The 26,663-nt window shown below is 36.0% G+C and overlaps 1 protein-coding gene across 2 annotated transcripts in view; it reads right to left on the minus strand.

The window, feature by feature from the left end:
- Positions 1–26,663, minus strand: part of XRCC4 (X-ray repair cross complementing 4) — a 162,359-nt gene that overhangs the window by 128,055 nt on the left and 7,641 nt on the right. For both annotated transcript variants that reach the window (XM_085528782.1, XM_085528783.1), the window contains exons 2-3: positions 20,473–20,622; positions 13,128–13,315 (exon numbers count right to left, since the gene is read on the minus strand). In XM_085528782.1, the coding sequence (XP_085384908.1) occupies positions 13,128–13,315; positions 20,473–20,611 (327 nt within the window). In that variant the 5' untranslated portion in view covers positions 20,612–20,622. The remainder of the gene's footprint in view (positions 1–13,127; positions 13,316–20,472; positions 20,623–26,663) is intronic.

Genomic DNA, 26,663 nt, shown 5'->3' on the forward strand with positions numbered 1-26,663 from the left:
AAACTGGGAAACAAAGCAAAACAAACAAACCTTCCCACCTACCCACCAACTACCTACAGACAATTTCAAAGATTGAAAACAAACAAATAAAATAAAATAAAGGATCAACTTGTTAACATAATTGGCATTATCAAACCAGAATGTACTTGGAATAAAAAAATGCTAAAATCCTATGGAAAGACAGTAAGCACTGTAACTGTGGAAGACAAACACGCAGTCATATCATTCAACAAAGATCACTTTTACACGTGTGACTGAGCATCTTCCTACTTCCTGAAATTTACCTCAGAATATAAGGGCAATACTACCAGGCACACTTCATTTTCTGATTCTTACCAAGAAAGAAACACAAATGTTCTCTACATGTCCTTTTAGCATCAACTACGTAATGTTAGAATAGCATTAACACATGCAATGGCTTTAAAAAAAATGTGGAATATGAAGAAAGTAGTACAACAAATCTGAAGTGGTTTTGTGGATATCTTTCTTTAGACAGATGTGAGGAAAAAAATAAATGTATTGACTAATGAATAAAAGATACCAGACAATTCCCATAGGCTTGTAGTTCTCAGCTATTATTATTCCTCATCTGCTTCTATTATCCTGAAGCTCTTCAAGGACTTGGACGCTAACTAATACATGAATAAGTAAAAGAAAGCATGGATAAAGGTACTAGTTCCAGAGACACAGGACCCTGAATGAAACATGATATGGTTACACCATCCGAAAAATGCATGTGTAATTCTAATTTTGGCATCTTACTGATTATGTATACTGCTCTTTCTAGTCCTTCCTTGATTAAAGACCATTGTTCAGAAGGGGAAGCACATGCATTTCCAGATGGCATAAATATGCTGCAATGACTGAACATTTCATGAACACATGCAGAACTGACAGCACACCAGAAAGAAAATACTGCACTCATGTAACATAAGTAGCCTAACAAACTTGAGATAAAACATACAGCTCAATTAGGATGGGCTAAACCTGGAGATATACCAGCATCTAACTTAACAATGGTTAGTAAAAAAGATAGAAAATAAACTGCAGTAGTAGATAGATTTTAAGATATCAGCTTGTTCAACAGATGTCAAACAAAAACAAGGTGCTTTTTTCCCTATTTCTGATCAAATATTTTAAACTGTTAGTGCACACAAAGTGAGCTTTCAAATGTTTGTTTCTGTTCAGCTTGATGTCTTACTTTTCCTGTACACCTTAAATATCGTTGATATTATTTACACTCAATTTCAGCTCCTCTCTCTAAGTTGATGACTCTCAGTCCTATTTATATTTCAAGACCTTTCACCTCCCTCAGTCCATTGCCTTAAAGTCCAGCTGTCTTCTCAACCTCAGCATGACTAAATCATACATTTCCTTACTCTTCTACTTTCAGATGTTACTATTTATTGTTTAGGGTTATAGATATCAGAATCATATCTGTCACTAAAGTTAGCAAAATATGCAATGGTTTCAGCTAAAATCTCTCCTTTAGCTAAAATCTCTAGACCTTCAGTCTAATGTCACAGTTAATGGCAGTAACACCTTGCTGATTATTTTCCTCCTCCAAAAAAGACAACTTTTTCCCTCATGAAAAAGTTAGAGCAAGCATAAATTTTTGGCAATACAGGAGTGGCTGTCCAGAAGCTCTAGGCCAAGTAGGGAAGGGAGTGACCAGAGAGAAGGGCTTTTTATTTCTTCATGGTTGTCAGCTAGTAGACAACTGTCATTATTAATAGAAGGTATGCAGTCAGCATTGCTCCAACTAAATAGTAAATATATATATATATATATTTCTTCTTGGATGGACTAGCTGAATACAGAGTAACAATTTTGTTTGTTTGTTTGTTTTAATTAGAATTGGACAGGTTCTAAACAAAGATGCAAAGTAACATGAGTTCAGTTTGAAGTCCTTAAAATACACTTCCTGTTGTCTCGTGAGCTGTATAGCAATGAAGTGCAAAGAACCTGGAAATACAGGTTATTACTGGAGAGCAGAGGACAGATGTTTGTAACTTTTATTTTCCTGTGGATAGCTTACTACATCTTTTTTTTTTTTTCCCCAGATTTTTTGCTCCAAATGTTTAAGTCTTGTTAAAAGACTTAGAACACCTAAATGTTGCAATAATTCAGACTGAATGAGCAGTAACAATCAACTGACTGTTTCCAAACTGCTTTCCAGTGGCAAAACCTGCCACAAGTTAGCATGTGTTCTTAATGCGGTCTCAAAATAAATTCATTCTTACAATTCTGAGAATTTAGAAGCATCTGAAATTCACTTACTAAATAAATGAAATTAAATATTAAAGAAGATATCAAACCAGCACATCAGTATGTCAAACCAGAACATCATAGAGAATGTGTGGAAAGCTCAGTAATACAACTGAACATATATGAATTTTCATGAATAGACAGTTAAACTCAACAACAGTACAAAAAAACCAAAAACAACCACTAACAACAAACACCATCAGGTATCATACCTCTGCTTCAAAACACAAACTTACTAGAACATCTAAAAACACCAACTTAACTTTGGCAAGAGGAGCTATTTCTCTAAAAAAACTAGGGAGGTATTTATTCCTACCTTCCAGTCCCACTTGTGAAGAAGACATAATCCACAATAAAGTATCTTCTCAGTCCTCTCTTCTTCAGGATGAACGAACTATCCACTCATCAGAGCTCTTTCCCCCTAGACACTTACCATCTTTGTAACTGACATGGTTTAATAATTTTGTAACTTTGGCATCAGTATTCTACATCATAACATCATATAAAGCATGAACAATTTTACTGAATCTGCAACTAACAGAAGAAGACTATATATCCCAGAGAACATCACGGTCAGAGATAAGTCACGGGACCTGGACACTATATTATCTCACTCCCAGGCTGGACTGACGTCTTTCGAGTTCTGGAGTCTCAGGAGAGTGTGTGGGAGCCTTCAGCCGTTTGCCTAGTCTTACAGTAGGCCTCTCGGTTTCGGGACTCATTCTCTCTCCTATTTTGCTTGATTTGTTAGCTTAATTTCAATTATATTATATTATATTGTGTTATCCTGTATTTCGATATAGTATTTAGTAAATAAGTGTGCCTCCTTAGATCGTTGCTGCTGTTTTCTTTTCCTAATTAACTTTTACTTTCAGCCTAGGGCCCCCTGCGGAGCCCGCGGCACCCCTGTCACAGACGCAGGTAGATTTTTGTTTAAACCATGACAGTAACCCTCCTTGGGTGCTCATAGTTTCCATGGATTTTTTTGTCCTGCAGTGCCCCAAACTGCACACAGTACTCAATGTGAGGCTGCCCCACTGCAGCACAGAACTTAACAACAACCAGCTGACAGTGCCATGCTTGATGTACCCCAAGATATGGTTGGCCTCAAAGGCTGCCTAGGCCCTCTGCTGACTAATGTTCAACTTGGTGCTAAGCAAGACACTCTTTCAGTGGGGCTGCTCTCCAGCAGAAATGCAGTGCCAGGAAGTGGGAGGAAATTATCAGCTTGGGTTTTAGTCAGTAGGACACAAACCCGCACAGTGAGACCCCAGTGAATTTCTAGTCTATCACCTTAATCACTTGGCTATACCAGTGTATAACCTAAAAACATTAATAATGCACTGGGAAGATATGCATGACTGTTACTATCAAAACAAAAGGTGGTGAAAAAACACTTCACATAGCTAATGATACAATACCTACAGAATAACAAGGGTTTCTGTTCTGAAAACACGAAAAAAGCAAACTAGTATCAGTTGTGTTTTATATTAAGCAAAGCCATTCAAAATAAATCTTAGACTAAAATATTAAATGCTATCTGCAGAAACTCTGAGTTTTAAAACACAACAAAAGACAATGAGAAAAATCCCCTTTTATGGAACAGTTTCTCATACAATGATACCAATCCAGAATTCAAAGACCTAAAAATGTATTCTTCAAATTATACAAAATATGTCTTGGAAACATGTTTCTATAACAGAACCACATTCAAGATTTGACAAACAATCTACCTTACAAAGCACTGTTGAATTTTATATTTCTACATGAAAATTTGATTCACCAAAAATTTAATATATACATGAAATCCGGCTCCAAATTTCAAATCTCAACTTTAAAAAACATACAATTTATCCTCCTTGAGAGAAAATAAAATAAAAATTAAGTTACCTCTCATGCTGCCTAGTAGTAGTAGTTAGCATTCTCCAGAATTCTAAGTTCAGTTTATAGCATTTACAGTAAGGTAGCAAAATTAGCTTAGCGCCGTTCTATCAGGAAGCAACTGATCTTCATTTGCTTACTGGGCAATGAAATTAGGAACTTGTTTTCAGTTGTTTTCAGTTGTTTTCAGTTCAGAACAATTTTTTATTTAGTTATTTATTTTCAGAATTAGTAATATATAGAGTCCCCATGACACAAATGAACAAGCAAAGATGTGTAAGTTTGGCTTTGTGATCATACAGTTAAGAAAACAACAGGAAGCACAAAACCTTCCTCACTGCAAATACAGCTATTTCATTTCTGCATCAAATTATGAAATTACAATTCTGATTTTCTCTCTTTTTTGTTGCTTTGATATGTTTCTTTAAATACTGCACATCTTAAAAATAAATTGCTCTTTTGTTATGTTTCAAGAAAATTTCAGTGTACTTAAGAAAACATTATTGAACTGTACTAGGTGGTTTTCCTGTGCCTTTTCAGGAAGAAAGGTGAATAATTTCTCTGGACCTGTAAAAGCATTTCTGAAGAGAAAAAAAAGGTATGATTGTTCCTGTTCTTCTGACTGTTGCTCATCCTTACAGGAAGTACTGGACTAAAGTTTAGTAGTGAAGTTCTAAAACCTGATGCAGAGTAATGACTTTTCCAGAGCATCTACTGTCCCCTGTATCTTTTTCTTAGGAAACTAAGATTTGTCAGTAAGCAATGATTTAAGGATTTCCTCCTAAACTGAAAGCATTTCTACTCAGCTGTGTAAGTAACCCCTAATGCCTACATACACATTTGATACACAGCAGGCATTCCAAAATGGGAAATGTTTAGGAATTGAGAGGGGATGAGACACTGTAGTAACATCAGGCAGAAGCAAGAAAAATTGATTTTTTAATAAAATAAAATAAAATAACAACTGTAATTTTGCTATTTCCAGAACACTTAACTATTTTTAGCATACATACACCCTCATGGCACTTCTGAAATTTAAAAAAAAAAAAAAAAAAAAAAGGCCTTTACAGTATCATTTACAATAGGCCTTGATAAAGTGAATCAAGACTTTTGTTCAGTAGGATACTAGTAGTGAATTCCAGACATGATGACAAGTAGATAGAAACAGTAGGAATATTCATTCATTGCTGCCACTGATTCATCTTTTTTCAATGATCTCTCATTTTTAAAGATGTATGTTACCAACATTTTAAATATTCTTTCCCCTGCAGCACTTCCCAAAAACAATAAAGTATTAAAATTGTAGTTAACCAAGGAAAATACCACAGCTTGTTCTCCAGCACTTCTGCCAAATATAGTATGTATATTAATGGAGAGGGAGAGGAAGGAGGGGAGGGAGAAAGTTATTTTATTCTTTTTTTAACCCAAAGGCTACAGAAAGCAATCTACTGTATTTAAAATGTATTTTACAAGATCTGAAGAGTTCTTAAGGTTACACATCAGGTGAGATGAGGAAAATCATGTAGCACTCAAGCCTGAGATTACATAATAGCTACTCTCATGTTTTGTTATGTACAGCATATAAACATACTGTTCCTGAATTGAGCTTCTGAGAAACTAATTCAAGTGTATGCTCTTAAATCCTCAAGTACATAGATATAAGTGATAGAGAAGAACCATTGCCTTTACACTGAGCTACTTTTTAAGCATTTTGCCTCTCCCAATGGCTTTCCTTTCTCCTTTTTAATAGAGCAGTTAGCTGAATTGCCTGGGAAACAAATCTGAACTCTCGGTGACCTTTGTTATTCAAACAACATACCCTTGGTGGTTTGGAGCAAAGTAACTATTTAAACCTTGAATTAAGACAGTTTGGACAGTATAAAGAGCTTCACCATCCTACTTTCCTCATTCGGTATATGTCATATTTTGGTTACTCTGCACTTCTCTGAGTATTTTTATATTGTAGCAGACTTGTAATGAACTCATGGAACTCACCATAGAAATGTAGCCCTGGGAAACTGAAGAGACCAATAACTGCATCTTTTCTATCAGCTAATTACTAAGAGTGTTGTATCCAAGGTGGAGCTAATATCCTCCCTGTTTACAAGTTTACTTAAAAGGCAAGGAAAAAAACCAACAGAGCCTGTCGCATTACTGTAAGAAAGAAGACTGCTAGCACTCAAATAATTGTTTATCAAAGACCATTTAATCAATTTAAATGCCAGTACAAAAAAATCTTGCCGGATTTCCATTATTTATTATATGTGGAGTGACTCGCTAAAGCACTTGGAAAGATTTACTTCCAAGTGGTCACCTACTTAGATCAAGCTCTAAATCACTGACTCTGTGATGGTGTTTGTTTAGGTGGCAGCAGTTTAGCTGGCCGAGCCTCAATGGCCCCTTACTGAGATCTCTGTGTGTGTGGCCCAGTTCGCGCTGCAGCTGGCTCGACACACAAGCCCCACTGTATACCAAATCCATTGTTATTTTAATGTGACTCTTAACAGTCTGCTTTGCCCTCACCACCCTAAAAACAGTTCCTAAGGACAGTGTTGAATGCCCTCCGGCAAAGCCACCTGTCATAAGGAAGATAAATCACAGAACAGAACAAATTAGAAGTTTCAAATTTGCAACAATTTAGGCTCAGTTACACCAGGCTGAGATGCAGATAGAACTACTATTCCTACAACTCCTTTTTCTTTTACCACTTTTTCAAAAACGCTAAAGATGAACATGCTAAAATCCTTATGGATATTCTTTATGTTAAATTGTGATTCTTGCTCCACTGCTTTTAAAATAACATGGTACTGTAACACATCACAAAATATACTATCACCACTGCATATATTCCTCCATTCAAGACAAAAAAATCAAGGCCTACGTAGATCCACTTATGATGCAAATCTTTGCAATGCTTAATATGTAACAATGCAAAATACATAATACCTTTATGAGGGTTTGGTAATGTAGGTTTGGTTTCACTCAACCAGTAGGTTCAATCACTCCAGGTAGTGGAGTGACTGAAATCATGTGCTTTCAAGCATCTAGTTTTGTTGATGAAAATTCGTTCAAGGGAGGAACCTACCTGTTTATCAACAAAACAACAGGTAAATTGGATCATAAGCAGCAGAATGACATAGCAGATGCTGTATATGAGTCCCCAGATACTTATGCTGACTGGAAGAGCAAAAAAATGGTCACAAGAATTTTACATCTGGATACAGCTTGCCTTCTTATAACCCCTAAACTGCTGCATGTCTCGTTGGCCTTCAAAACAGGGCTCTGGATAACAAGTGTAGCCATCCTTATGGATCCAGCATTACAGAGGGAGAAGTAATCTGTAGACAGCTCTGAACTTATTTACTTCTGTAAACAAATAAAGAATAATTATTCTCCTCTATCAGCTGGGAAAGGGCTTGTTTGTAAGGTTTCCTCAATGAAGTGTTTAAACGGCCAACCTTTATTGTTATAGTGGAGAATCAGTCTTACCACTTTCCATCCAGACAACCGAAGGAACAACAAGAACAAAAAAACTATGGCACTTGAAGAAGGATGATAAACCTGTCACCGTGAGGCAACTTGCAGAAGGGACATTTTCTACCCTCTTGGTCTTCAGTCTTCATGCACATGTGCACGTGATGGTGTGGGCACAATGTAAATACTACTTCCATAGAAAAGGCATTTGTCATATCATAGGCTGGCAGAGTTCATGTGTATTATAGCCTGAGCAAGCAAACAGAGACTCACAGGTTTTAGGGGTGGAAAATACCTATTAGGTCATCTAATACATCCTACTGCCAATACAGCATAATTTCTTACAGTGCATTTTCCATTTCTTTGACCAATCCAGACTTAAGTGACTGACGCAATGGGGCTGCTACCACTTCCTCTAGCCAACACTTCCACAGTTAAACAAAATTCAACATTAGAAAGTATTTCCTAATAATATGCCTACATTCTTCCTTTGCTTAACGTCACTTCATTATTCTTCTTTGCACTCCTGCAGACCACCCAACATAGCTTTGGCACTATTATTTTAGTGAGGTAGATCCTTCACAAACTGCTACCAAAAGCATTAAAAATAATTTCAGAATAACCGTTTGCTACACTTATGGTTAAGTAAATTTCAGAAGCACATTTTATCATCATGAAGCGACTATTACAAGTCACTAGGCAAAAGTCATCAACAGATAGCATTATCTGAATACTGGAAAACAGATCTGCAAACACAACTAAGAGCAAACAAAACAAACGACAACAGAAGAATGGAGTATTGCAGATTTAAACATTCATTAAGTTCCTGAAAATACATGTGTATGGTACACATACCATATATTTAAATAGAACTACCTAACTGGAAAAGAAGCTCATCAGGATAAAAATCAAGGAATATTGTTGACATAATTAACTTTACATCAACCAATCATTCAATTTCTGTACCACAGCACTTTTTTTTAGCCTTAATGTTTTAAATGCTAAATTCCAGTGGAACTAGTAAACCATGGCAGATTTACCACACGCCATATGAAAACTTTTGCTTTTATGACAGATTTTGAGTGTTATCTAAGTTTCTAGTACTATACAAAGCTTGCTAATTGTATACAAAATATATTCCACATACACAGATACTCACTAAAAGAAAACATGAAACAATAAATACACAAGAATGGCATACAAAGCTGTAGCAATATGTCTTCACCACATGGTTACTGCATGTAAAAAGACATACAGTTGTGTTTTATTGCCATTTTCTGTTTTCTCAGACACTTTTTGCAAATTGAAGTAACAAAAAATAGCTAACGCCATGTTATTTTCAGCTACCGTAAACAATAAAAGCATTAAAATATTTATTTCGGACTGTTCATTTAAGTTCTATTAACCACATACAAGTTTTCTTAATAAGGAGACAGAAGAAGAAGTTTACCACTGTACAACCTGCCTTCATATACTCCCTAAACTGTTGCATTTCTCCTTGGCCTTCACCATAAATAATTTAAGCTGCTTCTAACACACCCATTTCCAGTTGGGTTATACATGTTACAGATTCAGCCAGCTTTATTTGCATACCAAAGAATATATACAAGGGATGCTCTGAAAGTAATGCCTCCTGTTTTATTATGTTGGCCCACTACCTCAGCAGATGTTAATATGAGAGCAGAGGTTGAATCCTCTCAACAGTATCCTGTTACATGTTGCTGCCATGTTACAGATGGCAGCAGAGAGGCAATCCAACAGAATGGTGCCTGACTTGGAAGTGCAGATGACACAAAGGTGTGCCACTGAATTCCTCTATGCAGAAAAAAAAAAAATAAAATCAACCATACCCACTGGCATCCATCAACACTTGCTGAACAAAAGAGAGACCAAGGAGTAGATGTGAGTACAGTGGCACAGTGAGGCCATGGGTGGTGTGTTTCAGCAGTGGTAACCAGCAGGTCACCTCCAGTGGTGCAGAATTTTTATTAGAGTGGCATGAAGGCTTTTGTTCATTGCAAGCAAAAATGCACAGTTAATGGCGGTGACTATGTCAAAAAGTAGTGTTTTGTTCTAGCTTAGAATTTGCTCTATCTGTTTTAGTTACCATGGATATACCATGTAAGTCACCAGGATATAACTCAACTGAACCTGTGATATACCCAGAATAGAATAGAAAAATAATTGATTTTATTTATTTATTTATTTTTTACAAAGGAAACCCATACTTAATTTTTGACAGGAATTAGAGGTCTATCCACACTGGATGGAGCACTGTGGCAAAGCACTGCAACAGAAATTACTGGCAAAGGTGGGTATAGGTTACTGTGAGTAATCAATATCATGCTGTTTGTAGATTTCACAAACAGTAACTAAAATAAATTTCTTGTATGAGAGTATTCAGGTGCCTCTGACAAGAGCTGGGATTTTCCCAGTGTACAAAATTAAACATCTGTATATTCAGTAGGTTAAAAAAAAAAAAAAAGAAAGAAAGAAAAAAAAAGGGGGGGGGGAAGAAAAGCAATATTAGCTGCATGAGCTGATATCCTTTTTATAGTTCACAAATTATATCAGTGCTTTTCAGGGATTTTTTTTTTTTTTTTTTAAATAGAAAGTGTTAAGTGTATTCATTAAGACTAAGGAAAAAAAAAAAAAGTTCAGTATTCCAAGATCCAATCAATGACATCTTTATACATACTTCCCCAGAATTTCTCTCTTAGTTATATATCAAATGATAATAATTATACTGACTTAAGAATACTAATCTTCTAATTATTTCTGATAATTCAATAGACCTTTCTCACAATGGAGGTTGATAATGTGAGGTAAGAGGGAACCGGAGAACTTAAAGTATGATGTGCACTGCTGTCAAAATTGGAAATAATTGCTTCCTTTTCCTTCATGATCACGCTTTTATGTAAGAACACAAAGACTAACAAATCCTTCTGCTTGACTGAAATAGTACCGCATTTCTTTTGTTAGTCGTGCATTTCAATCAACAGCTTCAACACATCCCCCACTAAAGAAGAAAATTGCTCTTCTCAAGACTAGGAAGGTTTTAGCCTGTAGGTATATACACATCTGCTGAAATAGGAAAAAGAATATATTCATACTGACTAAACAGAAGTTATAGATAAATATTTGTTTAGAAAAATAACTGCTGGTAAGAAACAAATGTGACTAAAATTCTGTGTTTATGTTGCAGGAAGTCTCTCTAGGATTTCTTTGTAGCAAGAAAGCATTTAAGTGAATTTCAGCCCTCAGGACATACAGAGCCCAAGAAGATTATTTCCTAATCTGATGCCAAAAGATATATGGCATGAATGCTTTCCCAGAGACTCCAGAAAATGTTTGAAACATATTCTATTGTGTACATGACTATTATTTATATTTCTGACAAAGGCTCAGGCAATTTAATTAATAGCATTAGTACAATACATATGGAAAAAAAAGGCTGAATTTTCACCCAAGAAATTACATTTTTTTCCAAACTACTCTTTTGATGACCAAACTCAAAAGCACGTATAGCAATGAGGACACTACTTTGGCTAGATTATTTTCCCGAACTGACATTAAGATGTTTTCCTGTGAATTAAGTTTCTCATAAGCCTTAATTGATGGAAACATATTAGGTGGCCCATATATATGAAGATATTTTCCCTTAATAAAATATAGTATGTATTTCATCTGTCTGGTATTTAGAATATATTATGTGTGACACAGACAAGAAAAACAAGATTGCTAAAATTACTGCTGTTATTTTCTAAGTAAAATTTTGGTCCTAGCCTTGTAATACTGCTGCAATATAGTATGTAGTATACATACTTAAGCCTAGAGCTTTTGTGAACAGCAGTAACACTGGTGTGTTTACAAGAAGTGTCAAGAAAGTGATACAGAGCCCATAAGGTCTTGAGTAAATACACAGAAGAAGTGATAATACAGATTGAAAGACTTGTATCACCTAATTTTTTGGCACCTTAATCAAGAGCTCGAAATTTCCTAAACTGCATGAGGAAAAAGTCTAGCCTGTAATGAAGCACTCTTTTAAGAAGCCTAACTTCATGCCACTGAATCTCTCTTTCTCCACTTACTGAATTGTAGCTAAGAATCTGAGCTTGGCTTCTGAAGCATTTAGGTGAGTTGCTGCAGATTAGACTATGGCCCTCACGTTAGAGGAAACTTCCTGATCTCACCTAAAAGACACAGCATACATGAAATAAACATGTATTCCCATTTCAGATCTGTACCTGAACCCCACATTGTATTCTTAATTTCTTTCCGATTTAGAGAAAAAAATACTTCCATCTTCTACAGAAATAATGCCTGATAAGGTAACTCCTTGTGGTTGGTTTCTTCGTTACATGTAAGTTTCTTAAAAGTTGATATATTACAAAATTAATCAAAGGAAGAGCAAGGTATGCCTCAATAGTCTGAAGAAGAAAAAAGCAGGTGGGAAAATCCTGAGATAATTTCCTTCTGGGAATAACTCCAATATGGATTTTTATGTATTTATTTATTTTTGCAGAAATTAAGGATGTGTCCAATGACACTGCTGCTCTTCTGTATCTGCAATCTTGTTTCTTTTCTTTGCCCATAATTTTGTTCCCCTTAATAGTGCCAATGAACTGACTGAAGAACAGTGCCCTGAATGTGATTAGGGGCACAGTCCAGTCAGAAGAGCTATTTCTCCTAACAGTCAAATTATTTCACCAATGTGGCTGAGAAGTCAGTAATCTCAACAGTTATCACAGCACTACTGACACAGTTATAAAACTTGGAAACTGCATTGCATTTAATTTCAGAGAAAAAAGGCTAGGAGCAAGCAGGATTTCCTTAGATCAGCTTCCCAAGAAAAGTTTCAACACCAAATCATAATCTGAAACAGCCAATAGAATCTACAGATACAGACAATACTACTTTGTTTCTTGTTTTAGGAATCCTTTCCTTTACAGCCAAAAAACCAAGTCACAATGTAATGCGGTTCTAAGCAGGAAACCACTTTAGTGTTAGCTTCCAAAATATTTGAAGTAATAGAAAAATGTACTTTAAAAATACATTTTCTCATTTGAAAGTAAACTTACGGCTTTTTTTTTTCTTTTTTTTTTTTTTCCCCTTCTTTTTTAGACAAGTATAAAGGATGAGGGAAAAAAGAAATAAGTAAAAAAGCACTAGAGGCCGGAATTTAAAGAGGGAGGGAAACTAGGTGTTAAAAACAAAGTTGCAACATGTGGAACACACGCACAAAAATTTTAAATTGGAGGAATAATACTCTTGTTCTGATACATTTAAGATAGATGTATCACAGAAATTGTTCTGCTGATCGGTTTTGACAGGAAACCACAAGTTTTTTCCTAAATTAAACCAAAGTGGAGCTTGACATATTTGTTCTATCTGAAATAAGTATCATACTTGTATTTGATTTTAAATAAATAAAAATATAGAAACATAGCAATAAGGTTCTTCTCTTAGTTAAAAGTCAAATTTAAACTTTTAACCATACTTACAGAGCCATCTCTCAGATTTCTTTCATAGGAGAAGTGACACTGTGAATTTTCTTCATCCACTGAAACAGTGAAGTTGTATTTGCCAGCTGATTCTTCTCCAAGTATCAACGCTTTCTTCAGTTCTTCAACATATTTTTCTCTATCCATTTCCATGTCAGCAGCCTCCCTAGAAATTTCAGCTTCAGACACTAACAGCCCCCCAAACAAAAAGAAAAAAAAAAAAGAGAGAAAGAGAAATTAATACTCATATGTGATCTTGTACATACATTTATATAGCCCTAAAGACAAACACTCAGATATTCTATTGATTTTCACTGAATGTGTCAGCCCAAGCAGTAGACAGACAACTGTCAGCTTGCATATTTTTAATCCACTTTTTCTAAACTTGTTACTTGTAATCTTACAACAAAGTAAACTGTAAATTTACAAATGAATATGCAGGTGAATCCATGTTATATGCTGTTTAAATACATGATCCTCTGGTATCTCCACTTTGTATTAGATCATGAGTATTATGAAAATTTTATTCCTCTCCTTAGAAGAAAAAAAACAGTTGATTTCAGAACAAAACAAGACAATAAAGATGTGCAGTCTGCTACACAACTGCTAATGTATTTATTTCTTCTTAAATTTTCTTTCAGTTAACCCTCCAACTGAAAAGCAACTCACCAAGTCTTGCCTTCTATAATCAGGAAGAAAAAGAATGTCATTAATTTTACCACCTGAGCCCTCAGAGTTTTTCCTTCCTTTATAGTTCATTCTTAAAACTGTTTCCACAGTACTTCTAGAGATCATGCTAATTAGAAGGAAAAAAAAAAAAAAAGAAAGAAAGAAAAAAAAAGAGCTCAATGAGTGCAGTTGCTTTAGCAGAAGTAAGCAAAGACTCTAAGTCACGGCACTATTTCTGTAATGTAGTGTGTGCTTTAATCTATTATTAACTATTTAAGTCTATTATACAGAATTTTCAGTTCTTTACTTGATTCATGCAGTGTTTCATTCACTTCTGACCAACCTTCTGAGGAAGACTGCTCTAGATTGTCATTTATCTTTATTTATTGCTCTTAGACTTCTCTAGCATTTGTACAGTATTTGAGAGAGAAAAATATGAAAAAGGAGATTAGTTTGTGAGAGCCTGAAAAAAGGCAAAAAACAAACAAACAAAAACCCAAAGCAAAAAGCAAAAACACATCCTTAACACAACTACAAGTGACTTTAAAAAAAAGCCCTGTAACAATATTTCTTCCTTATACAAATGCATCTGAATTTAATTTCAGTTTGAGACATAAACCTGCACATATATTTAAATTCTACTGATGGAAATAGAGCAGCATTTCAAGCCAAAATGAGCTTGTTTAAATTGCCTCATTTTTCTTCTATTTTCATCTAGACACAGTAGTTAATCTCATTCTACAAAGAAGGCAGCACTTATCAAATCTATCATCTATCAATCATCTAAAAATACAGCAGGGGTTAAAATATAGCAAAATGTATAACTATTTGCTGGAAAGTCATATCCTCACACATTTCAGTATTTCTGAGAGATTGCTTAGTCCAAACTCCCTGTTCAAAGGAATGGTCAGTTATAGAGGTTGCTCAGGATCACGTCCAGCTGCATTCTAAATATCTCCAAGGACCAACTCTCTGGGCAAGCTAATGATTTTAAATAATTATTATTATTTAAAAAATCCTTGTGTTATAATCTGTGCGTGTTATTTCATGTTCTCAGTGGATTCTATTGAGAAGAGCTTTACTGTGTCTTTACTATTTCCCATCACTGCTAACATGTGTTACATGATCTCCTTACGCCTTTTGTTCTCTAGGCTCCACAGCCCCAGCTCTCCCACTTTCTCCTAGTAAGGCAGAAGCTCCAGTCCTTCAATCATCCTCAGCAATTACTACTCGACTGCAGTATGCTTATGAAGTTCATTTCTGCTGCTGGGGAGCCCTGAACTATAAACAGTGCCACATCTGCACAGTGCTGAGTAGAGGAGAAGGATAATCCCCTTGATCTACTGGTAGCACACCTCCTAATGCAGCCCAAGAAACTCTTGATATTGTTTGCCACAAGGTTGGATCATATTCAACACTTTGACAAAGTACCAGTGCAGATTAAGAGCTTATTCCTCTACAAGTGTGCAGCTTCTCATTTCCCTTTGTTGAATTTCTTGAAGTTCTTGTCAGCCCAATTCTCCAGCCTATCCAAGGCCTTATGGATGGAAACACAAATATTCTGGTACCTCAAACTCTCCTACCATTTGTACAACAACTGAAAACTTGCTAAGGATGCAGTGATAAATAAGTGATTAAGTGATTAATAAAGATGTTAACAGCGTGGGATTCTTTATCAAATCCAGGGGTACAGAGCCTCCAGTTAGACTACATGCCAGTGATCGCAACCTATTTCTACATTCACCAGTTCAGTTTTTCAGTTTGCACTTTACCATGGGGATGTTATAGATTATGGCTGCGGATAAATCAGAAGAAGCCCCAGTTGCCTTCCACATCCCTTACCACATGCTAACCCAGGTGGATCCTGACTACTAATCCTACCCCTTTATGCTTAGACACTGTATAGCTGTCCCTGGTCACCTGCCTCTGCATCCACACCCTGTAAACCAGCTTTTTATGTTGGGTTTAGTAAGGAGTTCCTTTGCCATGCATTCAGGGCTCCCAACACCTTTGCTTCATTTCATTTTCCTCTGAAATAAATCATTTTTGAGCTTGGAAGAGGTGATCCTCAAAACATCAATTTTCTCTCTCTTCTCCATGCCTGTATTAAATGGAATTCCTTTTAAGAGACATTGGAACAGGTCAGACTTTGCTTTTCTGTAATCTACGTTCATGAACACCTATTTTTTTTTCTTCACTCTGTTCTCAGGATCCTGAGCTTCAAAACCCAATAACCACTGCAAGCAAAAACCATTCTTAACTTTTGCATAGCCAGCCAGTAGCTTTTGCTTCATGTACATATCTTAAAATATAGAAATTGAGCAACTTTCTAGTCTGATATTTTCATTTATTTATTATTTTTTATTATTTATTTATTTTATATTTTAATATATTTAATATATTTATTAATAATATATAATTATACATAATTATTTATTATTTATTTATTTTGTGAAGGGTGGTTTTTTGTGTGTTTGTTTGTTATTTAATTGCTATTGAAAGGGTGAAAGCAGGAATGGGGGGGTTGTATGGTGGGTTTGTTATTCTTAACAAAAGATCACAATATGGTACAGGGTTATTTGTTAGAAAGGTTACCTATTCACAAACACATTGATTACTTGTTCCCACAAAAAACAACCACCACAAACTAATTATTGTATGTAAAATCTGATAAGGCCCGTCCATCATTAAGGCACCTGTTTGTTACACTGTAAGACAAAAGACAACAGCCAGGTGAAAAAGGAGATGCAGGTGGCAAAAGACAGCATGCTAATGTCAGAACCACAAGCAAATAAATAGTTGACACAAGGACAAAGTATTCTCATCTGTGGAAAATCTGAGCCTGGAGACATACTCAGTTAAAATGATACATTAGTGTCAGAATCAAATTACTTATCCCCCAGCACTAGGCATTTTTTTTCTCTAGGCAAATTCGAATCTGTAAAAGCTAGAAAGCAAAAAGGATGCAAAGGAAGTGAGCTGCCTCAGAGCTGTTCTTAAGAAAAGTAAATAAATAAATGATTGGGGCTCAACAAATACAATCAAGTGAGTCTTTTTCACACACGTGTCAGCACGAATTTTGTCATAAACTTCCCTGCATACTTTAACTGTTTGAGTATTCTCTACTGACTTTAAAAAAGAAAACTGTAAAGCTGTCACATTCATATCAGGTTAAAGAAAGACCCAGACGTTGTGATTTTTTATACAGGAGTGCTCCAGAATATGCATGAAAAGACTAGATATAAATCACTCTTGTTATCAGCATTTCTAGATTGGAGAAGATGCTTCTATCCCTACATTTAAAGCTGCTGTTTATATTAGATAGCATGGAGTAAAAAAAAAATCGAAAATTGGTCAGGAGACAGAAGGTTATAGCATGCAAAACCCTACAGATTTGTAAACTCAGAATGTGCCCTGAAAGATTGCTTCCTGAAATAGAGGTTGTATTTTGCTAATTGTTACAGCAGATGTAATAGACAATCACACACAAAAGTTTTGTGTACAGCCTAATACTGATGAACTTTAGGGCACTGAAGAACTGAGACACATAATGAGGTACAGGTTAAAATCATATTATCTTTCTTTTAAGAACAAGGTTTTACTTACTTTACCATTATACTTTTCAAATTCACTTCTACTATAAAATAATATAAATTCAGCAGAATGAAGAGGGCTGTAGCTCACATTCTGCTAAGCTAGGGCTTAAATACTGTTATGAAAAGGAACAAGAAAGGCAGGAGGAAGACGGGAAGACAGAAGTAAATAAATGATTTTTATTTTTTTTTCCATCCACTGTAAGGGCATCTCAACTATCTCCTCTTCTAAAATGTCAAACCCCTTCCTAATGCATCAGAAAAAATAAGATTGAAGGCTGCACATATTGCCATCTGGTATTTGTCCTACAAACTGGACTTTGTGTGGAAAGCCACACTACGTAAGTGTTTAGCTGCAATGCTGCATAACAACCAGATACAACTGCAGGTGGCATGCAGATGACATGAACCAAGTGAGAAAATAGCATGCAGCACCACAAACAAGGAAAGACCTACAAACAAGCCAATATGAAGACAAAATCATTTTGTATTAATTCTCACACGTTAAGACTGACACAACTTTCTACCATCACATACAGCACTGCAGCAAAAGCTGCAAACTCACACCAGCCACTGTACATGCTACGAATTCTGCCCTACCTGATTCTTAGCCAAGTCAGTCATGCTCAAACTCAACCACAACTCTCAAGTCTCTATAAGATGAAGTAGTAAAATTAGATCTTTTGTAAGATCTAATAAAATATTTTAAGCATAAACCAGATGACATTAGGAAGACTTCAGATTTTAATAACTGTCTACTGCATTTTCTTTTTTAAATCTAAAAGCTGCACTTGCAATGTTACCATAGAAAGCAACGGAGTGCAATTACTGAGAGGTACAAATGTGTCTACAAGCCAGTGAAGAACAAGGCCTACAGCATAGATCAAGCTAGCTCAAAAAAAACCCCAGACATACTAACACACCATAAAAGAGCACCAGGATTTTTTTTCCTATTGCTGTGTGTGTACTTGCAGTGTATTCCTCCATCTTTTAAAACTAACAGATTAAAAAAAATAACAGTAGCCATTTTTAGAGAAACATCAGATTTATAAGTGGCTCTATCTGTGTCTCTTTAACTTAATACCAAGTGAATAGAACAGATCATGATCTATATTAGTGTGCTTCTCCTCCCCTAAAGATTTTACTATGTTTCGTTTTCTAAATAAGACTCCCAACACTTTTCATCATCATTCTAAATATACAGGAACCATAAAAGACAACTCTATCAGCAACTCTCATTCATTTCCTGGTAGGTCTTGCCAAGCAAAATAATCCACAGCATGAGAAACCCAAAAGGGATTTCCCACAGCAAGAATTTTCTGACCACTGCTTTCTGTTCTCCCAGATTTTGAATCTGGTATCTAGGAAATTTCAAATATGATGCAATTACTAAGAAGAAGTGATCAAAAGCAACAATGAGTACATGAAGACAGATGCAGCAAGAAAGCCTTCTGCACAAGAATTTCAACTCTCAATTAAATTACTAAAATGACTATATCATATGAATTCCTTAGAAATTGATCCAGTTCTGAGAAAAGGAATAAAAGGTTTCTCCTTTGTATGTGTAGCCAATGCTCATGCTAAACTGTTCTTTTTCCCCCCTTCATTTAACAATGTGAAGTCATCTTGCTTTCACTGGTCCTTTCTTTTGAGAAGTTACCACCCTGCAGTTCTGCCAGATGCAGGAAGTTAATGAAGCAAGAACTACGTGTGCATATCTTTTTCTATTCTCTCTCCGCTAAAGTAATACTAGGTTTTACAAGGAAAAAGTATTGATTTAGGAAGCAGCCTTCTTTTTTTGTGTGTGTGTGTTTGTGTGTGTGTGTGAATCTTAAGATGTTTATTTTAATGTTAAATACTTTCCTTAATGTAACAGCAAAAACAAAAGCTTTTAAACACAAAAGTACTGAAATCCTCATTTATGCATGTTAGCACCTTTGCTATTATTGTGTAAATAAAGAATCTGAATATTCTACTGTAAGATTAAAAAAAAACAACAACAACAACAACAAAAAAAAAACCTTTCATAATAGACTACAGAGAGCCAATATTCGAATATACGAATTTGGCCTCTGTAAAAACCTTTAATCAATAGGATATTTAAAACGCTAAAAGAACTGTGAATAGGAAGATTTATGCATACATACATACATTTTAAGCTAGTCTCATTTCCTAAATTTGAAAAGAAAAAAAAAATAAAAGTTACATTCAAGAGAAAGCTAAGGAATGATTAAGCTTCTTGTAACACACAAGGTAATAGATTAATCACTAAAAAATGACAGGCCTATTTGAAAGTTTGGGTTATGAAAGTATCAAGGACAAACAAGGTCCAACACACAGAGAAAAAGAAGAAAAAGCTAAGATAAATGCTCTTATAATTTAGAAAAAAGAGTCAGGAAAATGTTTTTGCCGGTGTTTTGCTGTGTAAATCACATTATTGTTTCCCTCCTCTGAAACACTTGGGCCAAGTATCCCACATGTATCTAAAGGAACGCACAAATCCTTCCTTCTCTTGCTAGATATGAATGAGAGAAATGCACACATACTAAGAAATTCACCATCCTATTCACATTTCTGGGTGAGAAAAAATGCCACAGTGCTTTGTTTTGTTTTGTTCCTAGTATTTTACCACCAGGAGTAAACTTCTTCTATTTTAACATTCTCAAAAATGCAGTTGAATACCAAACACAGTTACATTAACTATTAATATCTTAACAAGCCTATTAATATTTGCAAATAAATGCTTCATGAACTACATCTTGCAAATGTTACTGGTATTTCATATCTATCCAAGAATCTGAAGATATAACACGATTATGCGATAACACAGCAAGAAACTGTATTAGTAAGCACAAACAAAACATAGTTTACCTAGTGCTGATAAATTAGTAACAGGTTTGACACATACATTTTCCAGATTTCAAAGATATATGAGTATGTCTCAGAAGAACATAAATCCAACTTCCTCCATCACTGAGGTGATAACTGTATAACCTTTTCAATGCAAGTTGTGCATCCAGACTTGGAAAGTTTTTAACAACATTAAAAAAGAACAGTACTATTTACAACAGTTTTATTATTACCTGTCCCAGTCCATGCACATTCACCATCGGTAAGCTTTATACCAAAGCCACTGCTTATATCTTTTTCCCATGATACTTGTAGAAAATACACTGCTTCTGGATCAGAAACGGGATGAATTCTGATTAAAGTTTTCTCCATTTCCCAGTCACCTGTTACAGACACAACAGAATCTTATTACAATCAATGGCATGTTTTATGAGATATTAGCAACAATGTTTAGCTACATTGGGTGTGGAGAGGAGAAAGGTACATTTATGAGCACACTGCTTTCCTCCAGAAATACAGTTTTTCAGAGAACTGCTGTTGCTTTCAAACAGAAGACTGGATTAAAATAATCAAGGTTTAAGTATCAACAATCAAGTATATTTGAATATTCTCTAAATAAGAAACTAAGCATCAAGAAGCTGGGCAAAATTAGTATACTAACTTTGTGTTCCTCTGCTTCCTGACACTTAGTTTCTTATTTAGGAACTGCTCAGTCATTCTCCCCTCTGTTTTTACTTCACTGTTCACTATCATCCAACATACAACACATAGAATATGATTCAAAATAATTAATACCCAGGAGGAAGACTGTTGATTGTGAGAACACTACCAGGCTACACTGTAACACATTTATTGCATTGATTGGGCAAGAAGGCCAACTGAATCCTGGCGTGTATCAGAAACAGTGTTGCCAGAAGGAGCAGCAAGGTGACCTTCCCTCTGTACTCTGCTCTGGTGAGGCCACACCACAAGTACTGCATTCAGTTTTGGGTCCCTCACTACAATAAACTGATGAGACTCATGTTGGACGTTAGGAAAAACTTTACTGAAAGAGTAGTCAGGCACTGCAGTGCCTGCTCAGGGAGGTGGTGGAATCACCATCCCTGGAAGTGCTCAAGAAACACGTTGGTTTTGTACTGATGAACACAGTTTAGTGGGAAATATTGGCAATAGGTGGACACTTGGACTGGATGATCTTGGAGGTCACCTCCAACCTCAGTGATCCTGTGATTCCATGATCAGCACCAGCTCAGGTTCTGAAGGAACCCTGTTCTTCAAGCAGTGGCACTGGTGAGCTCTCTGCTTATGTGCATTTAGAGACAAATGTAGACATTACTGGCTTCACAATTAGTATGTCCAGAAGTTTTAACTGCAGTAGCCCACACTGTCTGATCTTTGCACAACTATGTTTAAAAAATGCCTTTTCCTTGAATTCCAAACACTGTTCAGACAAAAGCAGCAAAATACATGAATATAAGACTTGTTTTGCAAGCACAAGGCTGCATTAACAGCTAAACAAGAACGGCATTGTCAATAACATAAATTAACTACTTCGGATGGCCAATTAAACCACAATACTGATCAACTTAGACTAACAAATTGCATTTCTAAACAATAAAAGGAACATCACATAAAGTGTCTGCTGTGACTGCCAGACTGAACTTTGGCTGGAACAAGTCACTAGGTTCTTCTAGCATTCCTGATTATGCGTTACATTTTCCACCACAAATTAGCAACGAGCTACTTTTATTTCAGCTTAAAACTTAAGGTTAACACTGCTTAGAATGTTTTTGGAAGGAGTTTAGGATTAAAAAACCATGGCAGGAGGAGGAGATAAATCATGTACATATAACAAGGCATAAACTCTATTTAACAGTATAAGAGACAACTATTATTTATATCCATAGACTACCACTGTTTAGACTATAACAGATGCCATACTCTGAGTTTCTATTCACTGAAGGAGTGCAAGAGACTAAAGTGTAACTTAAAAATCGTATGAAAAATTAGCTTGGAGTCCCCCACAAGATTATCTTATTTCTATCACCAATTAACTGGACATTTCTACAAGTCTACAGTATGCCTATGCAGCTGAAAACAATAACAGAAAATGAAATATTTAGAGGCCTGAAATAAGGCCTTGTAAATTACCATTTATGGAATTGAAGTAATTTTAAAGATTTGCAGTGCACCAGTGTCCTGACTATGGGTCAATAAAAGTACATGACAGGAAGCACAAATAACGTGTGTAATATATTTAAGCATATAGATGTACATTTTCATGCACTTTCCTTTGCCTGCTGGATTACCTTCCTCTTTTAGCTTCTTCTGGAACACTACAGTCTTTTACAAAATATTTTGATAAAAGTCATTCTCCAAAAGACTTGTAAAAACACTTTAATTATTTCTTTTTAATTAAAGGCTGTAAAACAGTCACATGCAACCCAGAGAGACAGCACAGAACTCAATAATGCATATATATAGCTTAACAGGGAATTTTTGTTTGTTGCATTTGATTCTCATCACAAAGCAGAGCTGCATTCACTGGAAGCAATCTCCACAAGAGTCTTTCTTTTTTAATGTAGGCTGTAACAGAAAGTAAAGAGCTGGTCTTATATTTGTGTGATGATAAAGATGACAAAGCATCAGTCCTCACTGATAAAAAGCAATGCAAAGAGTTGTACACTAAAAATAATGTATTGTTTCGCAACATGCACTAACAAGGTCTCCAAGGCCTGAGATGAAAACTGCATGAAGTCATAATACTGTACTTTTCATACATCCATCTTTACATGCTAGTATTAAATGTAAGCAATGCACAACAGCTAATATATATATATATTTTTTTCATCATTCTTAACAGATCTGTTCCTGGAGTAGGTGACGAGCACATCAATAGAAGTGAGAAAGCTTTCACATGATTTGTCTACCTGTGGTAAAACAGTACTTAAATAAAAACAAACATGCTCACGAGATCTGGCACAGAAGAATGTTAAGTATTTCATAACAAAATGAAAGACATGGTTGACAAGCTTTTCCACATTTTGCTGTGCATCTTTGAACAACTTTACAAGAGAGCTTGGGGGGTTGGACCCTATGATCTCTTAAAGTCCTTTCAACTCCTGCAATTCTGTGTGTGAGATAAAACAAAAACAGTACCCTTTTTCTCCCAGCTTTTCACTCTCCCATTGTGCCACTGATCTTCTGAGATGAGTATTACCTATGTTACAGAATTATAAAATTCAGTTGGAAGGACTTTTAATGGTCATCTAGTTAGAACACATCTGAAATGGACAGGGACACCTACTACTACATTAGATGCTCAGAGACCAGTCCAACCTGGCTTTGAATGTCTCCAGGTGCAAGGGCACCCACCACCTCTCTCAGCAGCCTCTACCAGTTACTCCCTACTCTTATCACTAAAAAGAACTTTCTTCTTATACTAATCTAAATATCTAGAAGCTGTCCCACAAAGTAGTCTTGCATGTGATCTCTAGCACGTCCTTAGTTTTGCTTGTGATTTCTAGGCACTTGACTGTTCAAACCCATTAGCAAAAGCTCAAGGATCTCCTTTTTGTATATATCTTGGCTACTATATAACCCTCTCCAAAAGAAGCAAGCCTTCCCAGTCTTAACCAATGCTTCATTTAGAAACATCACAGCAAACAAAAATATTTTACCTCACGTTAACAAAAAATCTTCTACACTACTCCTCCACAGTCTTTTGTGCAACAAACAGTGAAAAATAAATAAAAACAGCAAAAGATTTTTCTAGTCCTCTAGCAACAAAGAATTCCCACTAGTGGGAAAAACAAACAAACAAACAAACAAACAAAAAAATAACCCACAGGAAATCAAAGCTTTTTCTTTATTCATTCACTGTAAGGAAAGAGCATGCATCTCTTCCACTCTAAAGGCAAAACTCAGTAACAAGTTTGCAGCACTGTATTACTGAAATAAATATTTCAGCAGGAAGAAGTGAGAAATCTTACTTGAATATCTGAAGTTAGCTACATGTTTACAGGATTCACAAGTCATTTTGAAATATGGAGTGATATATCTCTTTTAAAGAATTTAAGTAAATTAAAACAACCTTTCCTAGCTGACACATTTCAATTCTCCCGTTTTTTCCCCTCTGTTCTCTCACTACCCTGCCAGTGTGTCAAGAACAGGTGACTCTTTACAGATCAAGCACTTCTTTGTAAAGCGGAATCATGTGGCGGATGGAGCTTCTGCCTCAGGGCATCCTTAGGTGGAGAAATGCTGTGTGCTGTCAAAGTCTGAGGAATACATGAAGAGTATTCTTGCCAAAGCAGATTATCCTGCTGCCTTTCCACAAATTAATACACACACACACAATAAATAAATCAATAAATAAATCAATAAAAAATACCCTGCAAAGAAAAACCTACTTTGTAAATATTTGAGTTTGGCCACCAATGATTGCTGTTTCTCAAGGAATGAAGAACTCTGTAAATCTACATTTGTTCTATCATTTCCAGAGGAGATGTCACATGCATACATACAACCATAGGATCAAAGCTGAAACAGATGATGCTTCTTATTACTACCGATATTATCATCACCTGAACCCTAAATTTAGACTGTAGAAATAATTGAAAATATTTTAGTTTTAAATCTGTTACCTAGATGTGCTTCAAAAGACCAGCTATTCAATATGATAATTCATAGTCATAACCACCACACATGCGAATTCTGGCCAACAGTCTCACATGTGTTTGTCAAAGAATTTACCTTTATGCATTCAAAAGCAATCCCACTAGAAATATTAGAGGTGTTTTTTTTTTTGTTTGTTTGTTTTTATAGGAATGCTTAAGTATTCCTTAAAAGGAAAACAATATGAAGACATTCCACAGGTACATTGGACAGGCCAAAACAGGTGTACCTCCTTTAGTAAAAGGAGAACTGGCTTCAGCAGGTGAAGAGAAGGCTGACGTACTGAATGAGTTATTCACCTCAGTCTTCACTGGCTGTCAGGATTCTATTATTTCTCATGTCCCTAAGACCTGTATTCGTAAACATCTAGGAGAGGAACAGGGCAGTAAATCCCTCCCCACAGTAAGGGCAGAGCAAATCCAAGACTGCATCATGAGACGGAATGCATACAAGTCTATGGTGATGGACGGCATGCATCCCAGGGTTCTGAAGGAGCTGGTTGAGGTGGTTGCTGAGCTACTCTCCATCACATCTAAAAAGTTGTGGCTGTCAGGTGAGATCCCAGATGACCGGACAAAGGGTCACGATCCTCCCACTTCTAAGAAAGGGAGCAAGGAGGACCTAGGGAACTACAGGCCAGAGAGTCTCACCTCTGAGCCTGGGAAGATCATGGAACAGATCCTCCTGGATGACATGATTGATCACACGAGGAATAAGTGTGTGATCCAAGACAGCCAGCATGGCTTCACTAGGGTAAGGTCATGCTTAACCAATCTTGTGGCTTTCTATGATGGAAGTGACGGCACTGGTGGACAAGGGAAAGGTGATCAATGTCATTTACCCAGAACTGAGCAAGGCCTTTGACATGGTCCTCCACTACATCTTTATCTCCAAATTGGAGGGATGTGAATTTGATGGGTGGACCACCCAATGGATAAGAGTAGAGAGTTAGAGATTCATGATCCTTGAGGTCACTTCCAACCCAGCCCAGTCTGTGATTCTGTGACTGCTCTGTTTTAACTACTGCTTCAACAGATCTATTAGTGTTACACCAACAAGTGAAGAATAAGCACACAACAAAACAGATCACAGCTCTTTTAAGTACTCTGGGTCAAGCACCTGGTCATAATAAACTAAGAGGACAAACCGACAAAGGAGTCTGAGAAATACATGCCGGTGTGGGACTTGAGTTTTCAGAGAGCTAGTCACACGGGCTTGGAGACAATGCTACTGTTTTTCAAATTTTAGAAACTTCTAATGAGTATGTATGAAAGACAGCCAGAAATATAAGGAAGAATGAGGAAGCAATGAAGCTTTAAGGACTAGTTCCACTTCAGTATCTCTTGGAGGAAAGTTAGCAACACAGACAAGAATCACATTAGTGGTCAAAAGAGTTAAAGTGTTCACCTGAATTTTGGTACTGTTCCTGTTTAGCAGGAAGCCAGTTGCTTCTGGGCTTTATTAAAAAATAAATAAATAAATAATTGGGAAAAAAAACAGACTATCCTTATAGTTATCCATCAGTTTAAATTACTGAACTCAGACTCTCATTGCATGAATCTAAAAAGCATCTAGCAGTCAATTAGAACAGTAAGTAAGTACCTTGGAGGGCCTTTGAAGGTTTAGTAACTTATGTGCCTTCCATTCACTGTCTTGATAAAATGAGAGCAATCAATACCTCTTTCCACCCTCAATTGCTTATAAAGAAAAGCTGCAGAGAAACTGATTGATTAGCACCACAAGAAAG

The sequence above is a fragment of the Coturnix japonica genome, chromosome Z (assembly GCF_054131305.1).
Source record: "Coturnix japonica strain WE chromosome Z, WE-NBRP24, whole genome shotgun sequence".
Lineage (NCBI taxonomy): Eukaryota > Metazoa > Chordata > Aves > Galliformes > Phasianidae > Coturnix > Coturnix japonica.